A 27,437-nucleotide genomic window follows, 5' to 3' on the forward strand; every position below is an offset into this window, starting at 1 on the left:
GTGTCTCTGTGTGTGTGTCCTCAAACCCCTGCATCTACTTATGGTATGGGAATTCGGACAAACTAACATCTCAAATGCTATGACTTCAAAAATAAGACATTTGAAATGCTATCAACGACAAAGATAAACATTATACCAATCAATAAATGTTTACCAATCAATACATTTTTACCAATCAATAAATGTTTATTGTTTTGAAAATAGAGCGTCTCTAGTTGTCTATAAACACAATCTTCATTGGTTAATATACCAGGAATACATTTAACTAGCTAGTACAAACTTGTTCACACACACAAGGATCTATGTAGGTCTTCGATGTGGACTGGTGGAGTGACTGGGAGAGGAGTGACTGGGAGAGGAGTCACTGGGAGAGGAGTCACTGGGAGAGGAGTCACTGGGAGAGGGGTGACTGGGAGAGGGGTCACTGGGAGAGGGGTGACTGGGAGAGGAGTCATTGGGAGAAGGGTGACTGGGAGAGGAGTCACTGGGAGAGGAGTCATTGGGAGAGGAGTGACTGGGAGAGGAGTCACTGGGAGAGGAGTCACTGGGAGAGGGGTGACTGGAAGAGGAGTCACTGGGAGAGGAGTGACTGGGAGAGGAGTGACTGGGAGAGAAGTCACTGGGAGAGGAGTGACTGGGAGAGGAGTGACTGGGAGAGGAGTGACTGGGAGAGGAGTGACTGGGAGAAGAGTGACTGGGAGAGGAGACACTGAGTGATGGTGAGTTAGTATTCCTCTGCCCCAACAGACACCTCATCATTAAACTCCTATAGAGACAGACAGAGGGAACAACAGACACCTCATCATTAAACTCCTATAGAGACAGACAGAGGGAACAACAGACACCTCATCATTAAACTCCTATAGAGACAGACAGAGGGAACAACAGACACCTCATCATTAAACTCCTATAGAGACAGACAGAGGGAACAACAGACACCTCATCATTAAACTCCTATAGAGACAGACAGAGGGAACAACAGACACCTCATCATTAAACTCCTATAGAGACAGACAGAGGGAACAACAGACACCTCATCATTAAACTCCTATAGAGACAGACAGAGGGAACAACAGACACCTCATCATTAAACTCCTATAGAGACAGACAGAGGGAACAACAGACACCTCATCATTAAACTCCTATAGAGACAGACAGAGGGAACAACAGACACCTCATCATTAAACTCCTATAGAGACAGACAGAGGGAACAACAGACACCTCATCATTAAACTCCTATAGAGACAGACAGAGGGAACAACAGACACCTCATCATTAAACTCCTATAGAGACAGACAGAGGGAACAACAGACACCTCATCATTAAACTCCTATAGAGACAGACAGAGGGAACAAAAGTTGGACCCCAACGAAGGTGATGTGCACTTAAAGTCACAGGGGGTTGGTGGCACCTTAATTGAGGAGGACGGGCTCGAGCTAATGGCTGGAGTGGAATTAGTGGCTTGGTAGCATTCCATTTGATCCGTACCAGACGTGATTATGAGCCGTCCTTCCCTCAACAGCCTCCACTGACTTAAGCGTAGCTCAGTTGGTAGAGCTTGGTCCTTGCAACACTAGAATAGTGGGTTTGATTCCCGGGACTACACATACATTAAATGAATGCATGTATGACAGTAAGTCCGTTTGGATAAAAGTGTCTGCTAAATGTCAGATCGATTATGTGTGTTGTCTCTCTTGTGCGTGCGTGTTATACCCTGAGTCTCTCCTGTGCGTGCGTGTTATACCCTGAGTTTCTCCTGGGCCTCAGACTTCTCCTCAGGAGAGATGGGTTCCTTGTCGAGGCGCTCCAGCAACGGCAGGCGGCTCAGGACACACAGACGGTAGTCCTCCGTCTCCACGAGAGGGTTTTCCGCTAGGACCAGCGCTCGCAATGTCCTGGATACGCCCACCAGACTACGCAAGGCACGCTGGGCAGACACCAGGTTACCCCTGAAGGGGGGAAGGAGAAGAGAAGGGGAGACTGAGGGGTACTATGATGCAGTAGCCTGCTGAGGTAAAGAGGAGATGGAGGGGTACTATGATACAGTAGCCTGCTGAGGTAAAGAGGAGATGGAGGGGTACTATGATGCAGTAGCCTGCTGAGGTAAAGAGGAGATGGAGGGGTACTATGATGCAGTAGCCTGCTGAGGTAAAGAGGAGATGGAGGGGTACTATGATGCAGTAGCCTCCTGAGGTAAAGAGGAGATGGAGGGGTACTATGATGCAGTAGCCTGCTGAGGTAAAGAGGAGATGGAGGGGTACTATGATGCAGTAGCCTGCTGAGGTAAAGAGGAGATGGAGGGGTACTATGATGCAGTAGCCTGCTGAGGTAAAGAGGAGATGGAGGGGTACTATGATACAGTAGCCTGCTGAGGTAAAGAGGAGATGGAGGGGTACTATGATGCAGTAGCCTGCTGAGGTAAAGAGGAGATGGAGGGGTACTATGATGCAGTAGCCTGCTGAGGTAAAGGGAGGACAGAGATGGAGGGATACTATGATGCAGTAGCCTGCTGAGGTAAAGGGAGGACAGAGATGGAGGGATACTATGATGCAGTAGCTTGCTGAGGTAAAAATAGGTATTTATACATTCATCTGTCAGGGGGATTGACGTCAGATGTTTAGTGAAAGCCAGTTGATGGTGTTGAAGTACTGAAGGGACTGATGTTGAGGTACTGTTGGGACTGATGTCTACCTGATGTTGAGGTACTGTTGGGCCTTCGTGTTGGGACTGATGTCTACCTGATGTTGAGGTACAGCAGGGACTGATGTCTACCTGATGTTGAGGTACTGCAGGGACTGATGTCGACCTGATGTTGAGGTACTGATGTCTACCTGATGTTGAGGTACTGTAGGGACTGATGTCTACCTGATGTTGAGGTACTGTTGGGACTGATGTCTACCTGATGTTGAGGTACTGTTGGGACTGATGTCTACCTGATGTTGAGGTACTGCAGGGACTTCATGTTGGGACTGATGTCTACCTGATGTTGAGGTACTGTTGGGACTGATGTCTACCTGATGTTGAGGTACTGTAGGGACTTCATGTTGGGACTGATGTCTACCTGATGTTGAGGTACTGTTGGGACTGATGTCTACCTGATGTTGAGGTACTGCAGGGACTTCATGTTGGGACTGATGTCTACCTGATGTTGAGGTACTGTTGGGACTGATGTCTACCTGATGTTGAGGTACTGTAGGGACTTCATGTTGGGACTGATGTCTACCTGATGTTGAGGTACTGTTGGGACTGATGTCTACCTGATGTTGAGGTACTGCAGGGACTTCATGTTGGGACTGATGTCTACCTGATGTTGAGGTACTGTTGGGACTGATGTCTACCTGATGTTGAGGTACTGTAGGGACTGATGTCTACCTGATGTTGAGGTACTGTTGGGACTTCATGTTGGGACTGATGTCTACCTGATGTTGAGGTACTGCAGGGACTTCATGTTGGGACTGATGTCTACCTGATGTTGAGGTACTGCAGGGACTTCATGTTGGGACTGATGCCATCTAGAGTCTCCAGTTGGTTGTCTCGGAGGTGCAGGGTGGTCAGACGCTCCAGCTTACCCAGACCCTCCAGGCGCTTGATAGTATTCTGGGCCTGCACAGGGGTCAGAAGTTACAGGTCACGGGGTTAGAGGTCAGAATTAAACTGAGGTAAGTGACAGGTGAAAGGTTAGAACCAGGAATCAGATGGGGTTATGGGTTAGGGTCGAAAGGTCAGGTAGAGCCTGTGTGGGTTATGGGTTAGGGTCGAAAGGTCAGGTAGAGCCTGTGTAGGTTAGAGTTAGGGTCGAAAGGTCAGGTAGAGCCTGTGTAGGTTAGAGTTAGGGTTGAAAGGTCAGGTAGGGCCTGTGTAGGTTAGAGTTAGGGTTGAAAGGTCAGGTAGAGCCTGTGTAGGTTAGAGTTAGGGTTGAAAGGTCAGGTAGAGCCTGTGTAGGTTAGAGTTAGGGTCGAAAGGTCAGGTAGAGCCTGTGTAGGTTAGAGTTAGGGTCGAAAGGTCAGGTAGAGCCTGTGTAGGTTAGAGTTAGGGTCGAAAGGTCAGGTAGAGCCTGTGTAGGTTAGAGTTAGGGTCGAAAGTTCAGGTAGAGCCTGTGTAGGTTAGAGTTAGGGTCGAAAGGTCAGGTAGAGCCTGTGTAGGTTAGAGTTAGGGTCGAAAGGTCAGGTAGAGCCTGTGTAGGTTAGAGTTAGGGTCGAAAGGTCAGGTAGAGCCTGTGTAGGTTAGAGTTAGGGTCGAAAGGTCAGGTAGAGCCTGTGTAGGTTAGAGTTAGGGTCGAAAGGTCAGGTAGAGCCTGTGTAGGTTAGAGTTAGGGTCGAAAGGTCAGGTAGAGCCTGGTTAGAGTTTGGGTTGAAAGGTCAGGTAGAGCCTGTGTAGGTTGGAGTTAGGGTTGAAAGGTCAGGTAGAGCCTGTGTAGGAGGTTAAAGGTTACCAGGTAGAGGCGTTGGAGGTTGGGCAGATGGAGGTTATGATGAGAGGTTAAAGGTTACCAGGTAGAGGCGTTGGAGGTTGGGCAGATGGAGGTTATGGTGAGAGGTTAAAGGTTACCAGGAAGAGGCATCGGAGGTTGGGCAGATGGAGGTTATGGTGAGAGGTTAAAGGTTACCAGGAAGAGGCATCGGAGGTTGGGCAGATGGAGGTTATGATGAGAGGTTAAAGGTTACCAGGTAGAGGCGTTGGAGGTTGGGCAGATGGAGGTTATGGTGAGAGGTTAAAGGTTACCAGGAAGAGGCATCGGAGGTTGGGCAGATGGAGGTTATGGTGAGAGGTTAAAGGTTACCAGGAAGAGGCATCGGAGGTTGGGCAGATGGAGGTTATGATGAGAGGTTAAAGGTTACCAGGTAGAGGCATCAGAGGTTGGGCAGATAGAGGTTATGGTGAGAGGTTAAAGGTTACCAGGTAGAGGCGTCGGAGGTTGGGTAGGTATATCCCGTCGGTGGTCTCCAGTTTGTTTCCTCTCAGTTCCAGAGTCACCAGGTTGGTCAGGTGATGGTACCGTAGCCCCGACACCCTCTGGATACCGTTACCTAGCAACGACACACAGACACACTCTGGACACCCTTACTTAGAGAGGTCATACTCAACCTACAGACCCAGGCCTCGACACTCAGGGGGCCCACATTGATTTTGTTGAGTCACTCAAGTATCATATTATGAACACACATAAGACATGTCTGTCTGTCTGTCTGCCTGCCTGTCTGTCTGCTTGTCTGTCTGTCCGCCCGCCCGCCCGACTGCCCGCCTGTCTGTCTGTCTGTCCGCCCGCCTGTCTGCCCGCCCGCCCGCCTGTCTGCCCGCCCGCCTGTCTGCCCGCCCGCCTGTCTGTCCGCCCGCCCGCCTGTCTGCCCGCCTGTCTGTCCGCCCCCCTGTCTATCCGCCCGCCTGTCTGTCTGTCTGCCCGCCCGCCCGTCTGTCCGCCTGCCTGTCTGTCCGCCCGCCCGACTGTCCGCCCGCCCGCCCGACTGTCTGTCCACCCGCCCGACTGTCTGTCTGCCCGCCTGTCTGTCCGCCCGCCTGTCTGTCCACCCGCCCGACTGTCTGTCTGCCCGCCTGTCTGTCCGCCCGCCCGACTGTCTGTCCGCCTGTCTGTCTGCCCGTCCGTCCGTCTGTCTATGCTAGGTAATGGCGTGTCTTTCTGTCTATGCCATATAGATAGATAGAGGACTCTAGAGCTCAAAAGCCAGTTTTAGCATGGGCAGCGCTTCCACCATTTTAAAGTAGTCAACTGGGTGGGACTTCCTATGGTTTAAGGAAAGGTTACACAATTCCATGCAGGTCATCAGGAGGGATCAGCCAATGAATTATGGTCGTGAGCAAACATTCCATAGCTGTAGGCGACAGTAAATCAACTCTAGCTTTATAGGACAGCCCATATGTAAAATGTCTGCTAAATGGCAGATATTATATTAGAAGAAAATGTACTACTTCAAAATTGAGATGGCCTCAATGGCGCTGCCCATGCGCTAACAGACGCTATAATGGGACAGATACAAAGAAGAGTCCTCTATCGTTCTTTATGGGTCTATGCTAGGTAATGGTCCGTCTATATTAGATCAACTCAGTACACTGATTGTAAGATATGTTACTTTATCTCAGCCGCATTCAGACCTTAAATCTATGTAAATAGATCAATCCTGGCCAATGAGGTTCTCCAACACCCTCTCCCCAGACTGACCAATGAGGTTGAGGCTCTCTCACACCCCTTCCCAGACTGACCAATGAGGTTGAGGATCTCCCACACCCCCTCCCAGACTGACCAATGAGGTTGAGGCTCTCCCACACCCTTCACAGACAGACCAATGAGGTTGAGGATCTCCCACACCCCCTCCCAGACCGACCAATGAGGTTGAGGCTCTCCCACACCCCTTCCCAGACTGACCAATGAGGTTGAGGCTCTCCCACACCCCCTCCCAGACTAACCAATGAGGTTGAGGCTCTCTAGGCCGAGGCCTTCTAGGCCTTCCAGGTCTTTGAGGCGGTTCAGGGCCAGACTCAGCCACTGTAGGTATGTCAGCTGACCCAGGGGCTGACCTCTGAACCCGGCCACCATGTTACCATCGCCCTGGGGGGAGGGGGGAAAGGTAATGTTTATATTATTATTATTATTGAAAAATGCTACACCGTCTTACACAGCAGGGACTATACTTATTAAGACTCTGGTCAAAATGTTGCACTATATGAGGAATATGGTGCGATTTGGGTCCTTGCCTTCAGCCACAGCAGCTGTGTGAGGGCAGCCAGGGGTGAAAGGTCAGAGAGGTGGTTGGATGACACGTCCAGGAAACGCAGGTGGACAAACGAGCTGACCAGGGTCATGTCTGTCAGACGTCTGGGGAGAGAGAGAGGGAGGGGGGAGAGAGAGGGGAGAGAGAGAGGGAAGGGGGAGAGAGGGGGGGGAGAGGGGGGGAAAGAGAGGGAAGGGGGAGAGAGGGAGGGAGGAGAGAGAGAGAAGGGGGAGAGGAGAGAGAGATGAGATGGGGGGAAAGAAGGGGACAAAGAGGGGGTAGGGAGGCACAAGGAGAGAGACGGGGGTAGGGAGGCACAAGGAGAGAGAGGGGGTAGGGAGGCACAAGGAGAGAGAGGGGGTAGGGAGGCACGGGGAGAGAGAGGGGGTAGGGAGGCACAAGGAGAGAGAGGGGGTAGGGAGGCACAAGGAGAGAGAGGGGGTAGGGAGACACAAGGAGAGAGAGGGGGTAGGGAGGCACAGGGAGAGAGAGGGGGTAGGGAGACACAAGGAGAGAGAGGGGGTAGGGAGGCACAGGGAGAGAGACGGGGTAGGGAGACACAGGGAGAGAGAGGGGGTATGGAGACACAGGGAGAGAGAGGGGGTAGGGAGGCACAGGGAGAGAGACGGGGTAGGGAGGCACAAGGAGAGAGAGGGGGTAGGGAGACACAAGGAGAGAGAGGGGGTAGGGAGGCACAAGGAGAGAGAGGGGGTAGGGAGACACAAGGAGAGAGAGGGGGTAGGGAGACACAAGGAGAGAGAGGGGGTAGGGAGGCACAGGGAGAGAGACGGGGTAGGGAGACACAGGGAGAGAGAGGGGGTATGGAGACACAGGGAGAGAGAGGGGGTAGGGAAGCACAGGGAGAGAGACGGGGTAGGGAGGCACAAGGAGAGAGAGGGGTTAGGGAGGCACAAGGAGAGAGAGGGGGTAGGGAGAGAGAGAGAGGGGGTAGGGAAGCACAGGGAGAGAGACGGGGTAGGGAGGCACAAGGAGAGAGAGGGGTTAGGGAGGCACAAGGAGAGAGAGGGGTTAGAGAGGCACAAGGAGAGAGAGGGGGTAGGGAGAGAGAGAGAGGGGGTAGGGAGGCACGGGAGAGAGAGGGGGTAGGGAGGCATGGGGAGAGAGAGGGGGTAGGGAGGCACAAGGAGAGAGACGGGGGTAGGGAGGCACAAGGAGAGAGACGGGGGTAGGGAGGCACAAGGAAAGAGAGGGGGTAGGGAGGCACAAGGAGAGAGAGGGGGTAGGGAGACACAGGGAGAGAGAGGGGGTAGGGAGGCACAGGGAGAGAGAGGGGGTAGGGAGACACAGGGAGAGAGAGGGGGTAGGGAGGCACAGGGAGAGAGAGGGGTTAGGGAGGCACAGGGAGAGAGAGGGGGTAGGGAGGCACAGGGAGAGCGAGGGGGTAGGGAGGCACGGGGAGAGAGAGGGGGTAGGAAGACACAGGGAGAGAGAGGGGGTAGGGAGGCACAAGGAGAGAGAGGGGGTAGGGAGGCACAGGGAGAGAGAGGGGGTAGGGAGGCACAGGGAGAGAGAGGGGGTAGGGAGGCACGGGGAGAGAGAGGAGGTAGGGAGACACAGGGAGAGAGAGGGGGTAGGGAGGCACAAGGAGAGAGAGGGGGTAGGAAGACACAGGGAGAGAGAGGGGGTAGGGAGGCACGGGGAGAGAGACGAGGATAAGTTGCATTGCTGCTTATCCAATTATTTTAGATGAAACAATTGTCTTGGGTTAGGGGCTAGGGATGAGAGGCTAGGAGCCAACCTAGGGGCTAGCAGTTGATTTGGGACTGGGCCCGGTTGGCATCCCTATAGGCCCTGTTCAAAAGTAGGGCATGTGCACTATAAATGGGATAGGGTGCCATTTGAGACCAGGTGTTTTGTGTCCTGTGGTGGTCACCTCACCTGTTTTCCAGTTGGAGCTTAACGAAGGCGTGTGCCAGGCCGTTCCCGGTACGACACAAAAGAGACAAACCGGGGATCAGAATCTCCTTGGTCAGAGGGCATGGCTCGATCTGGAGAGGGACACATCAACACAACACTCAGCTAAGCAGCAATGAAATAATGAATTCATGAATCAATGTATCAGAATAAATCCCATTTTATTGATGAGTTATCAGTTCACATTTTGAAATGTATTGTAGGTTAGGTTACCCATGTAATCGATAATCAACAACCAAAAACGAAACAACGTCAATGTGCACCTGGTCCTCTTTTTCTGACATATTTTCCTCCTGTCCATCCTCATTCGCGGCCTCCTCTCCCTCCGACAGCGCCGTGGCCTCCTCTCCCTCCGACAGCGCCGTGGCCTCCTCTCCCTCCGACAGCGCCCCGGCCTCCTCTCCCTCCGACAGCGCCCCGGCCTCCTCTCCCTCCGACATCCTGCTCTCCGTTTAACAGTTTGGGCTGGGGACAAGTGAACGTCACTGGATAAAAAAAAATAAAAAAATGTATTTCACCTTTATTTAAGTTCTCATTTACAACTGCGACCTGGCCAAAATAAAGCAAAGTGCTAATTAATAACTTAAAAATCATACAATGTGATTTTCTGGATTTTTGTTTTAGATTCCGTCTCTCACAGTTGAAGTATATATATGATTAAAATCCAGGAAAACCTGCAAAATCGGCAGTGTATCAAATACTTGTTCTCCCCACTGTAGGTCTGTAGCAGTTTGGGTCAAGAGTGTCCCCCCCCCTTTGAAGAGGGGGATGACCGCAGCTGCTTTCCAATCTTTGGGAATCTCAGACGACACAAAAGAGAGGTTGAACAGGCTAGTAATAGGGGTTGCAACAATTTCGTCAGATCATTTTAGAAAGAAAGGGTCCAGATTGTCTAGCCCGGCTGATTTGTAGGTGTCCAGATTTTGCAGCTCTTTCATCAGCTGACTTGACTTGGGAGAAGGAGACATGGTGAAGGCTTGGGCGAGTTGCTGTGGGGGGTGCAGTGCTGTTGATCGGGGTAGGGGTAGCCAGGTGGAAAGCATGGCCAGCCGTAGAAAAATGCTTATTGAAATTCTCAATTATGGTTGATTTATCAGTGGTGACAGTGTGTCCTAGCCTCAGTGCAGTCGGCAGCTGGGAGGAGGTGCTCTTATTCTCCATGGACTTTACAGTGTCCCAGAACTTTTTTGAGTTTGTGTTGCAGGACGCAAATTTCTGCTTGAAAAAGCTAGTCTTGGCTTTTCTAACTGCCTGTGTATAATGGTTTCTAGCTTCCCTGAACAGCTGCATATCACGGGGGCTGTTCGATGCTAATGCAGAACGCCATAGGATGTTTTTGTGTTGGTTAAGGGCAGTCAGGTCTGGAGAGAACCAAGGGCTATATCTGTTCCTGGTTCTAAATTTCTTGAATAGGGCATGCTTATTTAAGATGGTGAGGAAGGCATTTAAAAAAAAATAACCAGGCATCCTCTACTGATGGGATGAGGTCAATATCCTTCCAGGATACCCGGGCCAGATCGATTAGAAAGGCCTGCTCGCTGAAGTGTTTCAGGGAGCGTTTGACAGTGATGAGTGGAGGCCGTTTGCCCGCTGACCCATTACGGATGCAGGCAATGAGGCAGTGATCGCTGGCTACCCCTACCCCGGTTTTCCCCATTAAGCAGGGAGTCGGAGTCTGAGGCAGTGCCTTCTCTTGTCTCTACTCCTCCCGTTACGGGGTCTGAGACGCCGAAGCCTCCCACCATTAGCTCTGACAAATTGAAAACTCTAGTCATTGGCGACTCCATTACCCGCAGTATTAGACTTAAAACGAATCATCCAGCGATCATACACTGTTTACCGGGGGGCAGGGCTACCGACGTTAAGGTTCATCTGAAGATGGTGCTGGCTAAAGCTAAATCTGGCAAGTGTAGAAAGTATAGAGATATTGTTATCCACGTCGGCACCAACGATGTTAGGATGAAACAGTCAGAGACCACCAAGCGCAACATAGCTTCAGCGTGTAAATCAGCTAGAAAGATGTGTCGGCATCGAGTAATTGTCTCTGGCCCCCTCCCAGTTAGGGGGAGTGATGAGCTCTACAGCAGAGTCTCACAACTCAATCGCTGGTTGAAAACTGTTTTCTGCCCCTCCCAAAAGATAGAATTTGTAGATAATTGGCCCTCTTTCTGGGACAGACCAAGCCTGGCCTGCTGAGGAGTGACGGACTCCATCCTAGCTGGAGGGGTGCTCTCATCTTATCTACCAACATAGACAGGGTTCTAACTCCTCTAGCTCCACAATGAAATAGGGTGCAGGCCAGGCAGCAGGCTGTTAGCCAGCCTGCCAGCTTAGTGTAGTCTGCCACTACCACAGTCAGTGTAGTCAGCTCAGCTATCCCCATTGAGACCGTGTCTGTGCCTCGACCTAGGTTGGGCAAAACTAAACATGGCGGTGTTCGCCTTAGCAATCTCACTAGGATAAAGACCTCCTCCATTCCTGCCATTATTGAAAGAGATTGTGATACCTCACATCTCAAAATAGGTCTACTTAATGTTAGATCCCTCACCTCCAAGGCAGTTATAGTCAATGAACTAATCACTGATCATAATCTTGATGTGATTGGCCTGACTGAAACATGGCTTAAGCCTGATGAATTTACTGTGTTAAATGAGGCCTCACCTCCTGGTTACACTGGTGACCATATCCCCCGTGCATCCCGCAAAGGTGGAGGTGTTGCTAACATTTACGATAGCAAATTTCAATTTACAAAACAAAAATAAGATTTTTTTGTCTTTTGAGCTGCTAGTCATGAAATCTATGCAGCCTACTCAATCACTTTTTATAGCTACTGTTTACAGGCCTCTTGGGCCATATACAGCGTTCCTCATTGAGTTCCCTGAATTCCTTTCGGACCTTGTAGTCATAGCAGATAATATTCTAATCTTTGGTGACTTTAATATTCACATGGAAAAGTCCACAGACCCACTCCAAAAGGCTTTCGGAGCCATCATCGACTCAGTGGGTTTTGTCCAACATGTCTCTGGACCCACTCACTGTCACAGTCATACTCTGGACCTAGTTTTGTCCCATGGAATAAATGTTGTGGATCTTAATGTTTTTCCTCATAATCCTGGACTATCGGACCACCATTTTATTTCGTTTGCAATAGCAAAAAAAATAATCTGCTCAGACCCCAACCAAGGAGCATCAAAAGTCGTGCTATAAATTCTCAGACAACACAAAGATTTCTTGATGCCATTCCAGACTCCCTCTGCCTACCCAAGGACGTCAGAGGACAAAAATCCGTTATCCACCTAACTGAGGAACTCAATTTAACCTTGCGCAATACCCTAGATGCAGTTGCACCCCTAAAAACTAAAAACATTTGTCATAAGAAACTAGCTCCCTGGTATACAGAAAATACCCGAGCTCTGAAGCAAGCTTCCAGAAAATTGGAACGGAAATGGCGCCACACCAAACTGGAAGTCTTCCGACTAGCTTGGAAAGACAGTACCGTGCAATATTGAAGAGCCCTTACTACTGCTCGATCATCCTATTTTTCCAACTTAATTGAGTAAAATAAGAACAATCCAAAATGTATTTTTGATACTGTCGCAAAGCTAACTAAAAAGCAGCATTCCCCAAGAGAGGATGGCTTTCACTTCAGCAGTGATAAATTCATGAACTTCTTTGAGGAAAAGATCATGATCATTAGAAAGCAAATTACGGACTCCTCTTTAAATCTGCGTATTCCTCCAAAGCTCAGTTGTCCTGAGTCTGCACAACTCTGCCAGGACCTAGGATCAAGAGAGACACTCAAGTGTTTTGGTACTATTTCTCTTGACACAATGATGAAAATAATCATGGCAAGAAGATATCAGTTTGTCTCTGTGAATGGTTTGTCCTCTGACAAATCAATTGTAAACGTTGGTGTTCCTCAAGGTTCCGTTTTAGGACCACTATTGTTTTCACTATATATTTTACCTCTTGGTGATGTCATTTGGAAACATAATGTTAACTTTCACTGCTATACGGATGACACACAGCTGTACATTTCGATGAAACATGGTGAAGCCCCAAAATTGTCCTCGTTAGAAACTTTCTACTTTTAAACTTGGACAAAACAGAGATGCTTGTTCTAGGTCCCAAGAAACAAAGAGATCTTCTGTTGAATCTGACAATTAATCTTGATGGTTGTACAGTCGTCTCAAATAAAACTGTGAAGGACCTCGGCGTTACTCTGGACCCTGATCTCTCTTTTGACGAACATATCAAGACTGTTTCAAGGACAGCTTTTTTCCATCTACGTAACATTGCAAAAATCAGAAACTTTCTGTCCAAAAATGATGCAGAAAAATTAATCCATGCTTTTGTTGCTTCTAGGTTAGACTACTGCAATGCTCTACTTTCCGGCTACCCGGATAAAGCACTAAATAAACTTCAGTTAGTGCTAAATACGGCTGCTAGAATCCTGACTAGAACCAAAAAATTTGATCATATTACTCTGGTGCTAGCCTCTCGACTCTGGCTTCCTGTTAAGGCAAGGGCTGATTTCAAGGTTTTACTGCTAACCTACAAAGCATTACATGGGCTTGCTCCTACCTATCTTGCCGATTTGGTCCTGCCGTACATACCTACACGTACGCTACGGTCACAAGACCTCCTAATTGTCCCTTGAATTTCTAAGCAAACAGCTTGAGGCAGGGCTTTCTCCTACAGAGCTCCATTTTTATGGAATGGTCTGCCTACCCATGTGAGAGATGCAGACTCCGTCTCAACCTTTAAGTCTTTACTGAGGACTAATCTCTTCAGTGGGTCATATGATTGAGTGTAGTCTGGCGATAGCTTTTCGAGCTAAAGGATAGCTGATGACCACCAACCGTGGTTAGCTGAATACTAACGTTAGCCAGTAAACTGGCTAGCTTCTGGCCTCTCCTCTGGCTAGCTTCAGGTCTCTCTTCTGGCTAGCTTCTGTCCTCTCTTCTGGCTAGCTTCTGTCCTCTCTTCTGGCCTCTCTTCTGGCTAGCTTCTGACCTCTCTTCTGTCCTCTCTTCTGGCTAGCTTCTGGCCTCTCTTCTGTCCTCTCTTCTGGCTAGTTTCTGCTCTCTCTTCTGGCTTCTCTTCTGGCTAGCTTCTGTCCTCTTTTCTGGCCTCTCTTCTGGCTAGCTTATGTCCTCTCTTCTGGCTAGCTTCTGTCCTCTCTTCTGGCTAGCTTCTGGCCTCTCTTCTGGCCAGCTTCTGGCCTCTCTTCTGGCTAGCTTCTGGCCTCTCTTCTGTCCTCTCTTCTGGCTAGCTTCTGGCTAGCTTCTGTCCTCTCTTCTGGCTAGCTTCTGTCCTCTCTTCTGGCTAGCTTCTGGCCTCTCTTCTGGCTAGCTTCTGTCCTCTCTTCTGTCCTCTCTTCTGGCTAGCTTCTGTCCTCTCTTCTGTCCTCTCTTCTGGCCTCTCTTCTGTCCTCTCTTCTGGCCTCTCTTCTGTTCTCTCTTCTGGCCTCTCTTCTGGATAGCTTCTGTCCTCTCTTCTGGCCTCTCTTCTGTCCTCTCTTCTGGCCTCTCTTCTGGATAGCTTCTGGCCTCTCTTCTGCTCTCTCTTCTGGATAGTTTCTGTCCTCTCTTCTGGACTCTCTTCAGGCCTCTCTTCTGTCCTCTCTTCTGGATAGCTTCTGTTCTCTCTTCTGTCCTCTCTTCTGGCTAGCTTCGGGCCTCTCTTCTGTCCCCCTTCTATTGTGGATTTCAGATTTGAGGTGAATATTATTTGTAATTTTTTTTAAATTGGTGAGGCAGGTTGCAGGAGAGTGTTTTGAAGTTGAGTTTTTAAAAAAGGAAAGAAAATATATAAAAAGACGTGCGAAGAAAATATGTAAATATATATATACATATATATATATATATACGGGACACGACAGGTATAATATCATGAACTAGCCACCTTCAATGTTTTTTAAATAAATTGTAGTGAGCTAGCTTAAGTTAATCTAATTCAATTTGGGGCATTGTTTATTTTTAATTTAAAAAGGGCTTTACATTTACAGCTAGTTTGACACTTGTCTTCCTGACTTGGGGCTAGCCAGTACAGCTAACGCGTAACGTTACATTAGCTAACGTTGCGTCTCAAAAGAGACTAAATCTAAAATAGTACAGACCATGATACCTCAATTTAGGCTTTTTTATTAGCTATATGGTTAGTTAGTTAGCTAGTTGTTACATCCAACTTTTTAACGTTAATGTTGACAATATTGTAAAGAAGCTGTTACCTGAGTGAGTTAGCCACAGCGTTTATGGTGTCGTTTCCATGGAAACAAGATCAGCAGTCAGAGGGAGATCTTTCCTGCAACTTTGCATGAAAAAAATATTCTGTAAAGAAAGTCAAATCTCCCTGAATATAACCATGATTATGGATTATAATATAAATGGGGAAAAGTTCATATAAAAAGCATTGTATTTGTGTAATAACAACATCAACTGAAGGTGTATAATGTGGGACAACTCTTTCCAAAACCAGTATCATGCCATGTTTTTCACTCAGAATGTAATTTCGTTATTTTGAATGAACCAATCCAGTAATAGTCTAAATAGCACGTTTTGCTCAGTGTAGGTCAAGATTGCCAATATTTTACACAATGTAATTCCTCTTTTCTTAAACCACACCTTGTGTAAAACCAAGTTTGGAAACACAGTGTTGAGACAACCACCAGTAATGTAGAAATACATTCACAGCCCTTCTGTTCCGATGCACAGTCCAACTTACCACACTAAGTGAGAATACACCAAAAGTACTATTATGTTTTCCATGTGTAATTCTCTCTAATGAATGCCTTCCAAACAGTATACCAGTGATTGAAACTTGTCTCCTTCCTGGAAATTGTGTGGTGTTCAATCAGGACGAGGCTATGTGGACACTCCTGAACAGGGTGCACTATGGGATGGCAAGGCCGGTCATGAACCCCCCAGATAGAATTTGTGCGCCCCGCCTCCCAGTTTTGTTTCACCATAAACATAATAAATGGCATATTATTTACCATGCTCAGTTTTGCCAGTGTAGCCTGCCAGTAGCACAGACCGGAACAGAGGCTATATGCCAGTGTGTGCTCATAATCTGAGGGGGGTAAGAGAAGGGTACGTAATAATGTAATATTTTGTAGTTAAAATCCCCAAAATACATTCTGATTGGGGACCTAGCCATGCCATCATAAGATACCGCCTTCAATCCCTTGTTTAGGGAGCTTATTGGATCCCGGGGCGGGGTTAGGGAGCTCATTGGATCCCAGGGCGGGGTTAGGGAGCTCATTGGATCCCGGGGCGGGGTTAGGGAACTCATTGGATCCCGGGGCGGGGTTAGGGAGCTCATTGGATCCCAGGGTGGGGTTAGGGAACTCATTGGATCCCGGGGCGGGGTTAGGGAGCTCATTGGATCCCGGGGGGGGGGGGGGGGGGGGGGGGGGGGGGGGGGGGGGGGGGGGGGGGGGGGGGGGGGGGGGGTTAGGGAACTCATTGGATCCCGGGGTGGGGTTAGGGAGCTCATTGGATCCCGAGGTGGGGTTAAGGAACTCATTGGATCCCGGGGCGGGGTTAGGGAATTCATTGGATCCCAGGGCGGGGTTAGGGAACTCATTGGATCCCAGGGCGGGGTTAGGGAACTCATTGGATCCCAGGGCGGGGTTAGGGAACTCATTGGATCCCGGGGCGGGGTTAGGGAGCTCATTGGATCCCAGGGTGGGGTTAGGGAACTCATTGGATCCCGGGGCGGGGTTAGGGAGCTCATTGGATCCCGGGGCGGGGTTAGGGAGCTCATTGGATCCCAGGGCAGGGTTAAGGAGCTCATTGGATCCCAGGGCGGGGTTAGGGAGCTCATTGGATCCCAGGGCGGGGTTAGGGAGCTCATTGGATCCCAGGGCGGGGTTAGGGAACTCATTGGATCCCGGGGCGGGGTTAGGGAGCTCATTGGATCCCAGGGTGGGGTTAGGGAACTCATTGGATCCCGGGGCGGGGTTAGGGAGCTCATTGGATCCCGGGGCGGGGTTAGGGAGCTCATTGGATCCCAGGGCAGGGTTAAGGAGCTCATTGGATCCCAGGGCGGGGTTAGGGAGCTCATTGGATCCCAGGGCGGGGTCAAATTAACCTTTTTTTTTTCTTTCACAGAGAGGGAAAAAGATTGTTCACCTTTGCAGACAGCTACAGCTAGCTTGGTTAATTTTTGGTAGTGTCTCACTGAATAATCATATCTAGTTGGCTAAGCTTTGATTAGCGTGGATATTCCAAAATGTCTGGGTGTACCACTATGTTGAGACCGATGGAGAGCTCACCGAGCAGCCTGCTAGCCCGACCACCGAGGCTTCCCCAAAACAATAACAACATTTAAAAAAAAACATCAAATGTATCTTTTGTCTCTCTGTGTTTCATAATTGTCCTTCAATTCACAAGAGGCTAAATGTATCTCACTGGAGAAAGCCTCCGAGTGAGGTAAACAGCGCCCCTCTGTCTCAGTATGTGTAGCCCATCTATCTGATGCTGTCTGGTACAAACAAGTATGGCATTGTTGCCATAGCATTGAATGCAAGGGAAGGCAGCGAGCATTTGGCCTCCCCTTGATAAAAAACAAAGTATTAAATAATAGCCAATCAGTGGTGAGCTAAACTGAGTGAGCTCAACTGTGATTGGTCCCGGCGCACCAAAGTGTCAAGGGAAGCCATCTTGGATTTGACTTCACACCAAAAAAACATCAAAAGCCAAACGTCATTGACAGAAGAAAAAAAAACTTGAATTTCGTTGTGTCGTCTCCATACTGGCCAATTATTATGAAGGCGATTCTGATCCAACCATTAATTCATACATTGTTGTGTCCCTGACCTGAGAGGATGGAAGTTCAATATGTAGCAAGATGTAGAAGGCTAATATTAACTAGCTGGATCATCGTTGCCCATAAACTGAGCAACTTACAACTCTCTGATGACTCTGCTATAGTCAGCTATGTGATGGGAGGAGACTCTGCTATAGTCAGCTGTGTGATAAGAGGAGACTGCTATAGTCAGCTGTGTGATGGGAGGAGACTCTGCTATAGTCAGCTGTGTGATGGGAGGAGACTCTGCTATAGTCAGCTGTGTGATGGGAGGAGACTCTGCTATAGTCAGCTGTGTGATGGGAGGAGACTCTGCTATAGTCAGCTGTGTGATGGGAGGAGACTGTTATAGACAGCTGTGTGATGGGAGGAGACTCTGCTATAGTCAGCTGTGTGATGGGAGGAGACTCTGTTATAGTCAGCTGTGTGATGGGAGGAGACTCTGCCATAGTCAGCTGTGTGATGAGAGGAGACTCTGCTATAGTCAGCTGTGTGATTGTGATGGGAGGAGACTCTGCCATAGTCAGCTGTGTGATGAGAGGAGACTCTGCTATAGTCAGCTGTGTGATGAGAGGGGAGACTCTGCTCAGGGACATAACAAAGTCCTTTGTGAAATGGTGTGAGGCCAATTACTTGGACCTGAATGTACTGAAGACCAAGGAGCGAGTGGTAGATTTGAGGACAAATGTTAGATATTTTTTCATCCCATTTCTATTAATTGTGAAGAGATTGGTACTGTTGACTCTTATAAGTACTTGGGTGTAATAGTAGACAACAAACTCAACTGGAAGTTGAATTCCCAACAGAGTCGACTAAAAAGCCCAATCCAGACTACATTATGAGGAAGCTTACATCATTGTTACGTGTCCTGTCCGTGGCATTGGTGATGTCATTGGTGATGTCATTGGTGATGTCATTGGTGATGTCATTGGTGATGCTGTGATAAAAACAAATTCCCAAGTCGAGATACATTTTTTATTTTACCAGGTAAGTCAGTTAAGAACAAATTCTTATTGTCAATGACAGCCTAGGAACAGTGGGTTGTTCAGGGGCAGAACGACAGATTTGTACCTTGTCAGCTCGGGGGTTTGAACCTTCCGGTTACCAGTCCACCGCTCTAACCACTAGGCTACCCTGCCGTAATAAATTAATACTCTACGCTACTGAGGAAGTTAGGCGAGCAATTCAATGGATATCAATCAACAAAGAGGTAATACGTGTGCTAAGAAGGATATGTTGAAGACTAGCTGTATTGGCTGCAGATGACTGAACTGCTCACCTTTGTGTCTGTATCTGCAGGTGTACAGACGGGGAGGCATACAAAGGTATTGGTATGTCACATGTACCATCATCCTCCCTGACCTCTTCCATGAATATCCCATAGGCCTCTACATTATGGACAAGGTATGTGTATGAAAACCATTATCAAAAAACTGTTTTTTTTCCCCCGTTTACATTCACCACAAAAACCAAGGTGTGAGTACTGTTGTGTGTATGTTTTGTTAATCATCTGTATTATTTACTATTTTGGGGATTCACAGACTTCACCCTCCCTTCACACCTCTGATGAATACAAGCAGGATATCTGTTCGATCACCGTGCACTGCAAAATCATTCTGGCTGTGGATACGGAGAACATCAACGAGCCAGAGGATACAAGGGCATTCGGAAAGTATTCATACCCCTCGACTCTTCCCACATTTTGTTACGTTACAGCCTTGCAGGCTGACAACACCGCTCGTGTCGCATGCGCATTGCAAAATAAATGTAGAAATCTATATTATTCAATTATTGCACCCACACTGCTCGCGCAAGCCAACGAGCGTCTGCGTTGCCAAGGGCTAAAATAGAAGTCAGTTCTATTTCTGACACAGATTGTGCTGCAAGTCCTGCCTCTCCCATCTCCTCATTGGTTTATAGAAGCAGGTACCCCACGTGTGAGTTTGTTTTGATATTTTAACCTGCGTGTCGTGATCGTGTTTGGTGTGGGGGGACAAAATACATTTATGCACGATGGCGCATGCACGCAGCCGGGTTGGGTTCCGTGTAACAAGCTTAAAATATCAAAACAAACTCTGAACCAATTATATTAATTTGGGGACAGGTCGAAAAATATTAAACATGTATGGACATTTAGCTAGCTAGCTTGCTAGCTAATTTGTCCTATTTAGCTAGCTTGCTGTTGCTAGCTAATTTGTCCTGGGATATAAACATTGAGTTGTTATTTTACCTGAAATGCACAAGGTCCTCTACTCTGACAATTAATCCACACATAAAACGGTCAGCCAAGTCATTTCTAGTCATCTCTCTTTCTTCCAGGCTTTTTCTTCTCTTGACTTTATATTGCGATTGGCAACTTTCATAAAATAGGTGCATTACCACCACTGACCTCGTTCGTCTTTCTGTCACCCACGTGGGTATAACCAATGAGGGGATGGCAAGTGGGTACCTGCTTCTATAAACCAATGAGGAGGTGGGAGAGGCAGGACTTTCAGCGCGAACCGCGTCAGAAATAGAACTGACTTCTATTTTAGCCCTTGGCAACACAGACGCGAGCAGTGTGGGTGCAATAATTGAATAATATAGATTTCTAAATGTATTTTGCAACACGAGCGGTGTAGTCAGCCTGTTATTCTAAAATGTATACAATTCATCTTTATCCTCATCAATCTACACACAACACCCCATAACGACAAAGAGAAAACAAGTTTTTAGAAATAAAAAACAGAAATAACTTATTTACATAAGTATTCAGACCCTTTGCTATGAGACTCTATATTGAGATCAGCTGCATCCTGTTTCCATTGATCATCCTTGAGATGTCTCTACAACTTGATTGGTGTCCACCTGTGGTAAATTCAATTGATTGGACGTGATTTGGAAAGGCACACACCTGTCTTTATAAGGTCCTATAGTTGACAGTGCATGTCAGAGTAAAAACCAAACCATGAGGTTGAAGGAATTGTCCGTAGAGCTCCGAGACAGGATGGTGTCGAGGCACAGATCTGGGGAAGGGTACCAAAAAATGTCTGCAGCAAACCAGTAAATCAAGTCAGTCAATCACGCCAGTCGATCAAACCAGTCAACCAAACCAGTCAACCAAACCAGTCAATCACCCCAGTCAATCACTCAAGTCAATCACCCCAGTCAATCACCCCAGTCAATCACCCCAGTCAATCACCCCAGTTAATCACTCCAGTCAATCACCCCAGTCAATCACCCCAGTCAATCACTCCAGTCAATCACCCCAGTCAATCAACCCAGTCAATCACCCCAGTCAATCACTCCAGTCAATCACCCCAGTCAATCACCCCAGTCAATCACTCCAGTCAATCACCCCAGTCAATCACCCCAGTCAATCACCCCAGTCAACCAAACCAGTCAATCACCCCAGTCAATCACCCCAGTCAACCAAACCAGTCAATCACCCCAGTCAATCACCCCAGTCAACCAAACCAGTCAATCACTCCAGTCAATCACCCCAGTCAATCACTCCAGTCAATCACCCCAGTCAATCACCCCAGTCAATCACCCCAGTCAATCACTCCAGTCAATCACCCCAGTCAATCACTCCAGTCAATCACCCCAGTCAATCAACCCAGTCAATCACCCCAGTCAATCACTCCAGTCAATCACCCCAGTCAATCACCCCAGTCAATCACTCCAGTCAATCACCCCAGTCAATCACCCCAGTCAATCACCCCAGTCAATCACCCCAGTCAATCACCCCAGTCAATCACTCCAGTCAATCACCCCAGTCAATCACCCCAGTCAATCACCCCAGTCAATCACCCCAGTCAATCACTCCAGTTAATCAAGCCAGTCAATTCTAGGGTTAAAATGATCAAGGTACTATCAAGTTAAAGGGGGGTTAAAATGATCAAGGTACTATCAAGTTATAGGGGGGTTAAAATGATCAAGGTACTATCAAGTTATAGGGGGGTTAAAATGATCAAGGTACTATCAAGTTATAGGGGGGTTAAAATGATCAAGGTACTATCAGGTTATAGGGGGGTTAAAATGATCAAGGTACTATCAAGTTATAGGGGGGTTAAAATGATCAAGGTACTATCAGGTTATAGGGGGGTAACCCTAACCCTATACTATAGGGGGGTAACCCTAACCCTATACTATAGGGGGGTAACCCTAACCCTATACTATAGGGGGGTAACCCTAACCCTATCTGTGTAAACTAAACGATTGAGATCTGGCAACCCGATCAAACAAAAAAACATTATAAAAATGAGACAAAGATCCCGATAGTCAGTATTTCAAATAAAAAGACAAACTAAATTTTTTTTTTTTTTTTTCTTCCCAGAACCAAATACTGTATTACAATATACATTTACTACAAATTCTGTTTTATTTGTACACACACATATCAGAACGATATTACTACTGGTTCACACCCGATGCATTGTTAGTGTGATATAATGTCCATTGTCCATAGGAGGGCCAGATCACTATCAGAATGTTCTGTCCCCATCTCTATCTGGGTAAAAAAAAAAAAAAAAGTGCTCATTGTAAAATCCTCACATTGTCTAAGTTAATAAGTCCCAAATGGCACCCTATTCCCTACATAGTGCACTACTTTTGACCAGCGGGCCCATTGGGAATAGGGTACCATTTCAGACACTTGGCACCCTATTCCCTACATAGTGCGCTACTTTTGACCAGGGTCTGTAGGGAATAGGGTGTCACAGGGGCTGCTATTAGAGACAGTCATCTCACTCTCTGTATGATATCAAAGCCATACATACAGAACCCAATCAAACAAATTACGGTTATCTTTCGTGAATCTAAAACTCCTTTCTCTATCGTCCATGGCTGGCTGACTGTTGGTGATCACCTTCATATTGATCTCCCGCAGCGTTGACCTCCCGCAGCATTGATCTTCCGCAGCGTTGATCTCCCGTAGCGTTGACCTCCCGCAGCGTTGATCTCCCGTAGCGTTGATCTCCCGCAGCGTTGACCTCCCGTATCGTTGACCTCCCGTAGCGTTGACCTCCCGGAGCGTTGACCTCCCGTAGCGTTGACCTCCCGTAGCGTTAATCTCTCGTAGCGTTGAACTCCCGTAGCGTTGACCTCCCGTAGCGTTGACCTCCCGCAGCATTGATCTCCCGCAGCGTTGATCTCCCGTAGCGTTGATCTCCCGCAGCGTTGACCTCCCGTATCGTTGACCTCCCGTAGCTTGACCTCCCGTAGCGTTAATCTCTCGTAGCGTTGATCTCCCATAGCGTTGATCTCCCACAGCGTTGATCTCCTGTAGCGTTGATCTCCTGTAGCGTTGACCTCCCATAGCGTTGATCTCCCACAGCGTTGATCTCCCGTAGCATTAATCTCCCGTAGCGTTGACCTCCCGTATCGTTGATCTCCCGTAGCGTTGATCTCCTGTAGCGTTGATCTCCTGTAGCGTTGACCTCCCATAGCGTTGATCTCCCACAGCGTTGATCTCCCGTAGCATTAATCTCCCGTAGCGTTGATCTCCCGTACCGTTGATCTCCCGTAGCATTGATCTCCTGTAGCGTTAATCTCTCATAGCGTTAATCTCTCATAGCGTTGATCTCCCGCAGCGTTGACCTTCCGCAGCGTTGATCTCCCGCAGCATTGATCTCCCACAGCATTGACCTTCCGCAGCGTTGATCTCCCACAGCGTTGATCTCCCACAGCGTTGACCTTCCGCAGCGTTGATCTCCCGCAGCGTTGATCTCCCATAGTGTTGATCTCCCATAGCATTAATCTCCCGTAGCGTTGATCTCCCGTACCGTTGATCTCCCGTAGCATTGATCTCCTGTAGCGTTGACCTCCCATAGCGTTGATCTCCCACAGCGTTGATCTCCCGTAGCATTAATCTCCCGTAGCGTTGACCTCCCGTATCGTTGATCTCCCGTAGCGTTGATCTCCTGTAGCGTTGATCTCCTGTAGCGTTGACCTCCCATAGCGTTGATCTCCCACAGCGTTGATCTCCCGTAGCATTAATCTCCCGTAGCGTTGATCTCCCGTACCGTTGATCTCCCGTAGCATTGATCTCCTGTAGCGTTAATCTCTCGTAGCGTTAATCTCTCATAGCGTTGATCTCCCGCAGCGTTGACCTTCCGCAGCGTTGATCTCCCGCAGCATTGATCTCCCACAGCATTGACCTTCCGCAGCGTTGATCTCCCACAGCGTTGATCTCCCACAGCGTTGACCTTCCGCAGCGTTGATCTCCCGCAGCGTTGATCTCCCATAGTGTTGATCTCCCATAGCATTAATCTCCCGTAGCGTTGATCTCCCGTACCGTTGATCTCCCGTAGCATTGATCTCCTGTAGCGTTAATCTCTCATAGCGTTAATCTCTCATAGCGTTGATCTCCCGCAGCGTTGACCTTCCGCAGCGTTGATCTCCCGCAGCGTTGATCTCCCATAGCGTTGATCTCCCATAGCGTTGATCTCCCGCAGCGTTGATCTCCCATAGCGTTGATCTCCCATAGCGTTGATCTCCCACAGCGTTGATCTCCCACAGATTTGAGACGTTTTCCGTGAAAACCAGGCCACACTGCATCGGTTCCTTCCTTCCGATGTGTAGAATTTAAAAACAGGAGCCTATCTATCTATATCTATATATATCTATATATCTATGTAGTAGTGATAAGGGAGGGCAGATGGTCCCAGTCCTGTCTGTGTGAGGAGTTAGAGGAGTAGGATATCTTGGGTCAGCCCCCCCCCCCCCCCCCCCCCCCCCCCCCCCACACTTCCGGTTAACCCTTTACACTCCTGGGAATTGGCCTACATGGATAGGGCTGAATTAAAATGTTTCTTACAGACGAAATATGACAAGCATATGCATAACCATGGTAACAATTGAAAGGGAACAGTTTGGAGATCAAGGGAAAATTATTAGACCAAAGGTGAGGACACAACAGTTCACCTGACACAAGACTGAATTCAAACATTACACTGTTGATTTTATGTTCATTTTACATATACTGTACTTTTCACATTATTTGTTGATAACGAAATCTGAAATACTCTGGATATATTCCGTAACATGTTAAGAATATTCCTGGAAAATGCAGGTGCAACGTTAGACAAATAAATGTAAAGGGGTTGAGTGTGAGGTCTGACTGGTGTCTCCAAGTGGCCACACACCTCTCCAAACTGTGGGGGTTGAGTGAGAGGTCTGACTGGCGTCTCCAAGTGGCCACACACCTCTCCAAACTGTGCATAGTTCCTAAGTAATTTCAATGCACCTTTCTGACTTAAAGAAGTCTTCAGCTATAAGGTGCTTTTTTGAGCTCTCCTAGCTGGACCGTTGAGGAACTAGAGGAAGCACACTTGTAGTTGTTTTCTTTGGAACACAGCCCTTCCTCCTCACCATCACACATTCACCGCTGTTGTTTAGGCAAACCAAACACTGTCATTATAAGTAGCAATCTGGGTCAGGTGGGCATCATTTAAAAGCCTGTTCTGTTGCCAACATGACCAGCTAAGTTATAAAATATGATATTACAGTGTTAGGCTTTCACAAGGCAATTCAGAGAAACAGACCATGATGTTGGCGTGCAGAGAAAGGAGTGATGACCGTATTCAGGTGCGTGTGCAGTGGCAAACAGTCTCATTCTGTTCCGAACAACCCAGGGTATGACGACAAGTCATCTGGTAACTACATCAAACATAGTCTCATTCTGTTCAGAACAACCCAGGGTATGACAACAAGTCATCTGGTAACTGTACTCACAGGTGATGCATGACATCAAAGCGATATTTATTATAATCCTCAACAAAATGCATATAGTCCTCTTAATTTACAGCATTTTCCCTCACTCAGACAACAAAACATTTGCAAAAGTTACGAGGAGGGATGGGTTGCAGCTTTACGTCGCGTGAGGTGCTCAAGTTCAGAATGTCTGTCAGTCAAAACTCATACATCGCTGTGATGAGCATTGCGTTCCAATTTAGGTATTTATTGGTGCCCAAATCTGCCATTTTCAACCCGGAAGGATACGAGTACGAGTGTAAAGGGTTAAGGTTAGGATTGGGGGAGGGGGAATCTGATCCTAGATCTGTACCTAGGGAGCCTAGTCCTGTGCGATGGTTGAATGTCTGGGGTTAGAGGTTAGAGGTCGGGATTTAAAGGTCAGGGGTCAGTCCACTTGCATGTTACGTAGCAGCAGTCCTTTCTTCACCCCTCCCTGCAGCATCCTGGCACCTAGACTACTGCCAGCCGTACCATCACTACAGAAAGATAAGGAGAGAGGGATGGATGGAGGGAGAGATGGATGGAGGGAGAGAGAGAGGGGGAGAGAGAGGGGGAGAGAGAGGCGATGGAGAGAGAGGGAGGGAGATAGAGCCGAGAGAGAGAAGAGAGAGAGAGGGATGGAAAGAGAGAGGGATGGAAAGAGAGAAGGGGAGAAAGAGGCAATGGAGAGAGAGGGAGGGAGATAGAGGAGAGAGAGAGAAGAGAGAGAGAGGGATGGAAAGAGAGAGATGGATGGAGGGAGAGGGAGGGAGAGGGAGGGAGAGGGAGGGAGAGAAGAGATAGAGAGGGATGGAAAGAGAGAGGGATGGAAAGAGAGAGGGATGGAAAGAGAGATGGATGGAGGGAGAGAGAGGGATGGAAAGAGAGAGGGGGGGAGAGAGGCAATGGAGAGAGAGGGAGGGAGAGAAGAGAGAGAGGGAGGGAGATAGAGGAGAGAGAGGGAGGGAGATAGAGCAAGAAGAGGGGGGAAGGGGATAAAAGAGGAAGAGGGAAAATAGGGAGAAGAGAGAGAGGGAGAGAATGTGTTAGGTGTGGAAGTTTGTGTGTGTGTGTGTGTGTGTGTGTGTGTGTGTGTGTGTGTGTGTGTGTGTGTGTGTGTGTGTGTGTGTGTACGTGTGTACACAGTTGAAGTCGGAGGTTTACATAGCCAAATGCATTTAAACTCAGTTTTTCACAATTCCTGATATTTAATCATAGTACAAATTTCCTGTCTTAGGTCAGTTAGGATCACCACTTTATTTTAAGAATGTGAAATGTCAGAATAATAGTAGAGAGAATGATTAATTTCAGCTTTCATTTCATTCCTCCTAACAGAGCTGGTGTAACTGAGTCAGGTTTGTAGGCCTCCTTGCTCACACACGCTATGGGATTGAGGTCAGGGCTTTGTGATGGTCACTCCAATACCTTGACTTTGTTGTCATTAAGCCACAACTTTGATAGTATGCTTGGGGTCATTGTCCATTTGGAAGACCCATTTGCGACCAAGCTTTAACTTCCTGACTGATGTCTTGAGATGTTGCTTCAATATATCCACATCAATTTCCTCCTTATGATGCCATCTATTTTGTGAAGTGCACCAGTCCCTCCTGCAGCAAAGCACCCCCACAACATGATGCTGCCACCCCCGTGCTTCACGGTTGGGATGGTGTTCTTCGGCTTGCAAGCCTCCCCTTTTTCCTCCAAACATAACGATGATCATTAAGGCCAAACAGTTCTATTTTTGTTTCATCAGACCAGAGGACATTTCTCCAAAAAGTACAATCTTTGTCCCCATGTGCAGTTGCAAACCGTAGTCTGGCTTTTTTATGGCGGTTTTGGAGCAGTGGCTTCTTCCTTGCTGAGCGGCCTTTCAGGTTATGTCGATATCGGACTCGTTTTACTGTGGATATAGATACTTTTGTACCTGTTTCCTCCAACATCTTCACAAGGTCCTTTTCAGTTGTTCTGGGATTGATTTGCACTATTCACACCAAAGTACATTCATCTCTAGGAGACAGAACACGTCTCCTTCCTGAGCGGTATGACGGCTGCGAGGTCCCATGGTGTTTATACTTGCGTACTATTGTTTGTACAGATGAATGTGTTACCTTCAGGCATTTGGAAATTGCTCCCAATGGATGAACCAAAGTTGTTGAGGTCTACAATTTTTTTGAGGTCTTGGCTGATTTCTTTTGATTTTCCCATGATGTCAAGCAAAGAGGCACTGAGTTTGAAGGTAGACCTTGA

General features: G+C 47.9%; 1 protein-coding gene across 4 annotated transcripts; it reads right to left on the reverse strand.

Annotated features, from left to right (window-relative positions):
- Positions 1–161: 161 nt before the first annotated feature.
- On the reverse strand, positions 162–15,041 carry lrrc23 (leucine rich repeat containing 23). Of its 4 annotated transcripts, XR_005053408.1 has the most exons (10): positions 14,893–15,039; positions 8,924–9,145; positions 8,625–8,734; positions 6,709–6,829; positions 6,421–6,562; positions 4,897–5,027; positions 3,467–3,603; positions 1,745–1,949; positions 799–1,330; positions 682–751 (listed from the first exon to the last, which is right to left on the reverse strand). XR_005053408.1 is itself a non-coding variant. In XM_036989107.1 (9 exons), exons 2-9 carry the CDS (start codon positions 9,098–9,100, stop codon positions 1,229–1,231), a joined length of 1,125 nt encoding a protein of 374 aa, XP_036845002.1. In that variant the 5' UTR covers positions 9,101–9,125; positions 14,893–15,041; the 3' UTR covers positions 162–1,228. The 4 variants fall into 4 exon arrangements, 3 of the variants coding, with proteins under 3 accessions (XP_036845002.1, XP_036845001.1, XP_036845004.1); XM_036989107.1 differs by having other exon boundaries at positions 162–1,330; positions 8,924–9,125; positions 14,893–15,041; XM_036989106.1 differs by having other exon boundaries at positions 162–1,330.
- Positions 15,042–27,437: the final 12,396 nt, after the last annotated feature.

This window comes from Oncorhynchus mykiss, chromosome 9 (assembly GCF_013265735.2).
Source record: "Oncorhynchus mykiss isolate Arlee chromosome 9, USDA_OmykA_1.1, whole genome shotgun sequence".
Lineage (NCBI taxonomy): Eukaryota > Metazoa > Chordata > Actinopteri > Salmoniformes > Salmonidae > Oncorhynchus > Oncorhynchus mykiss.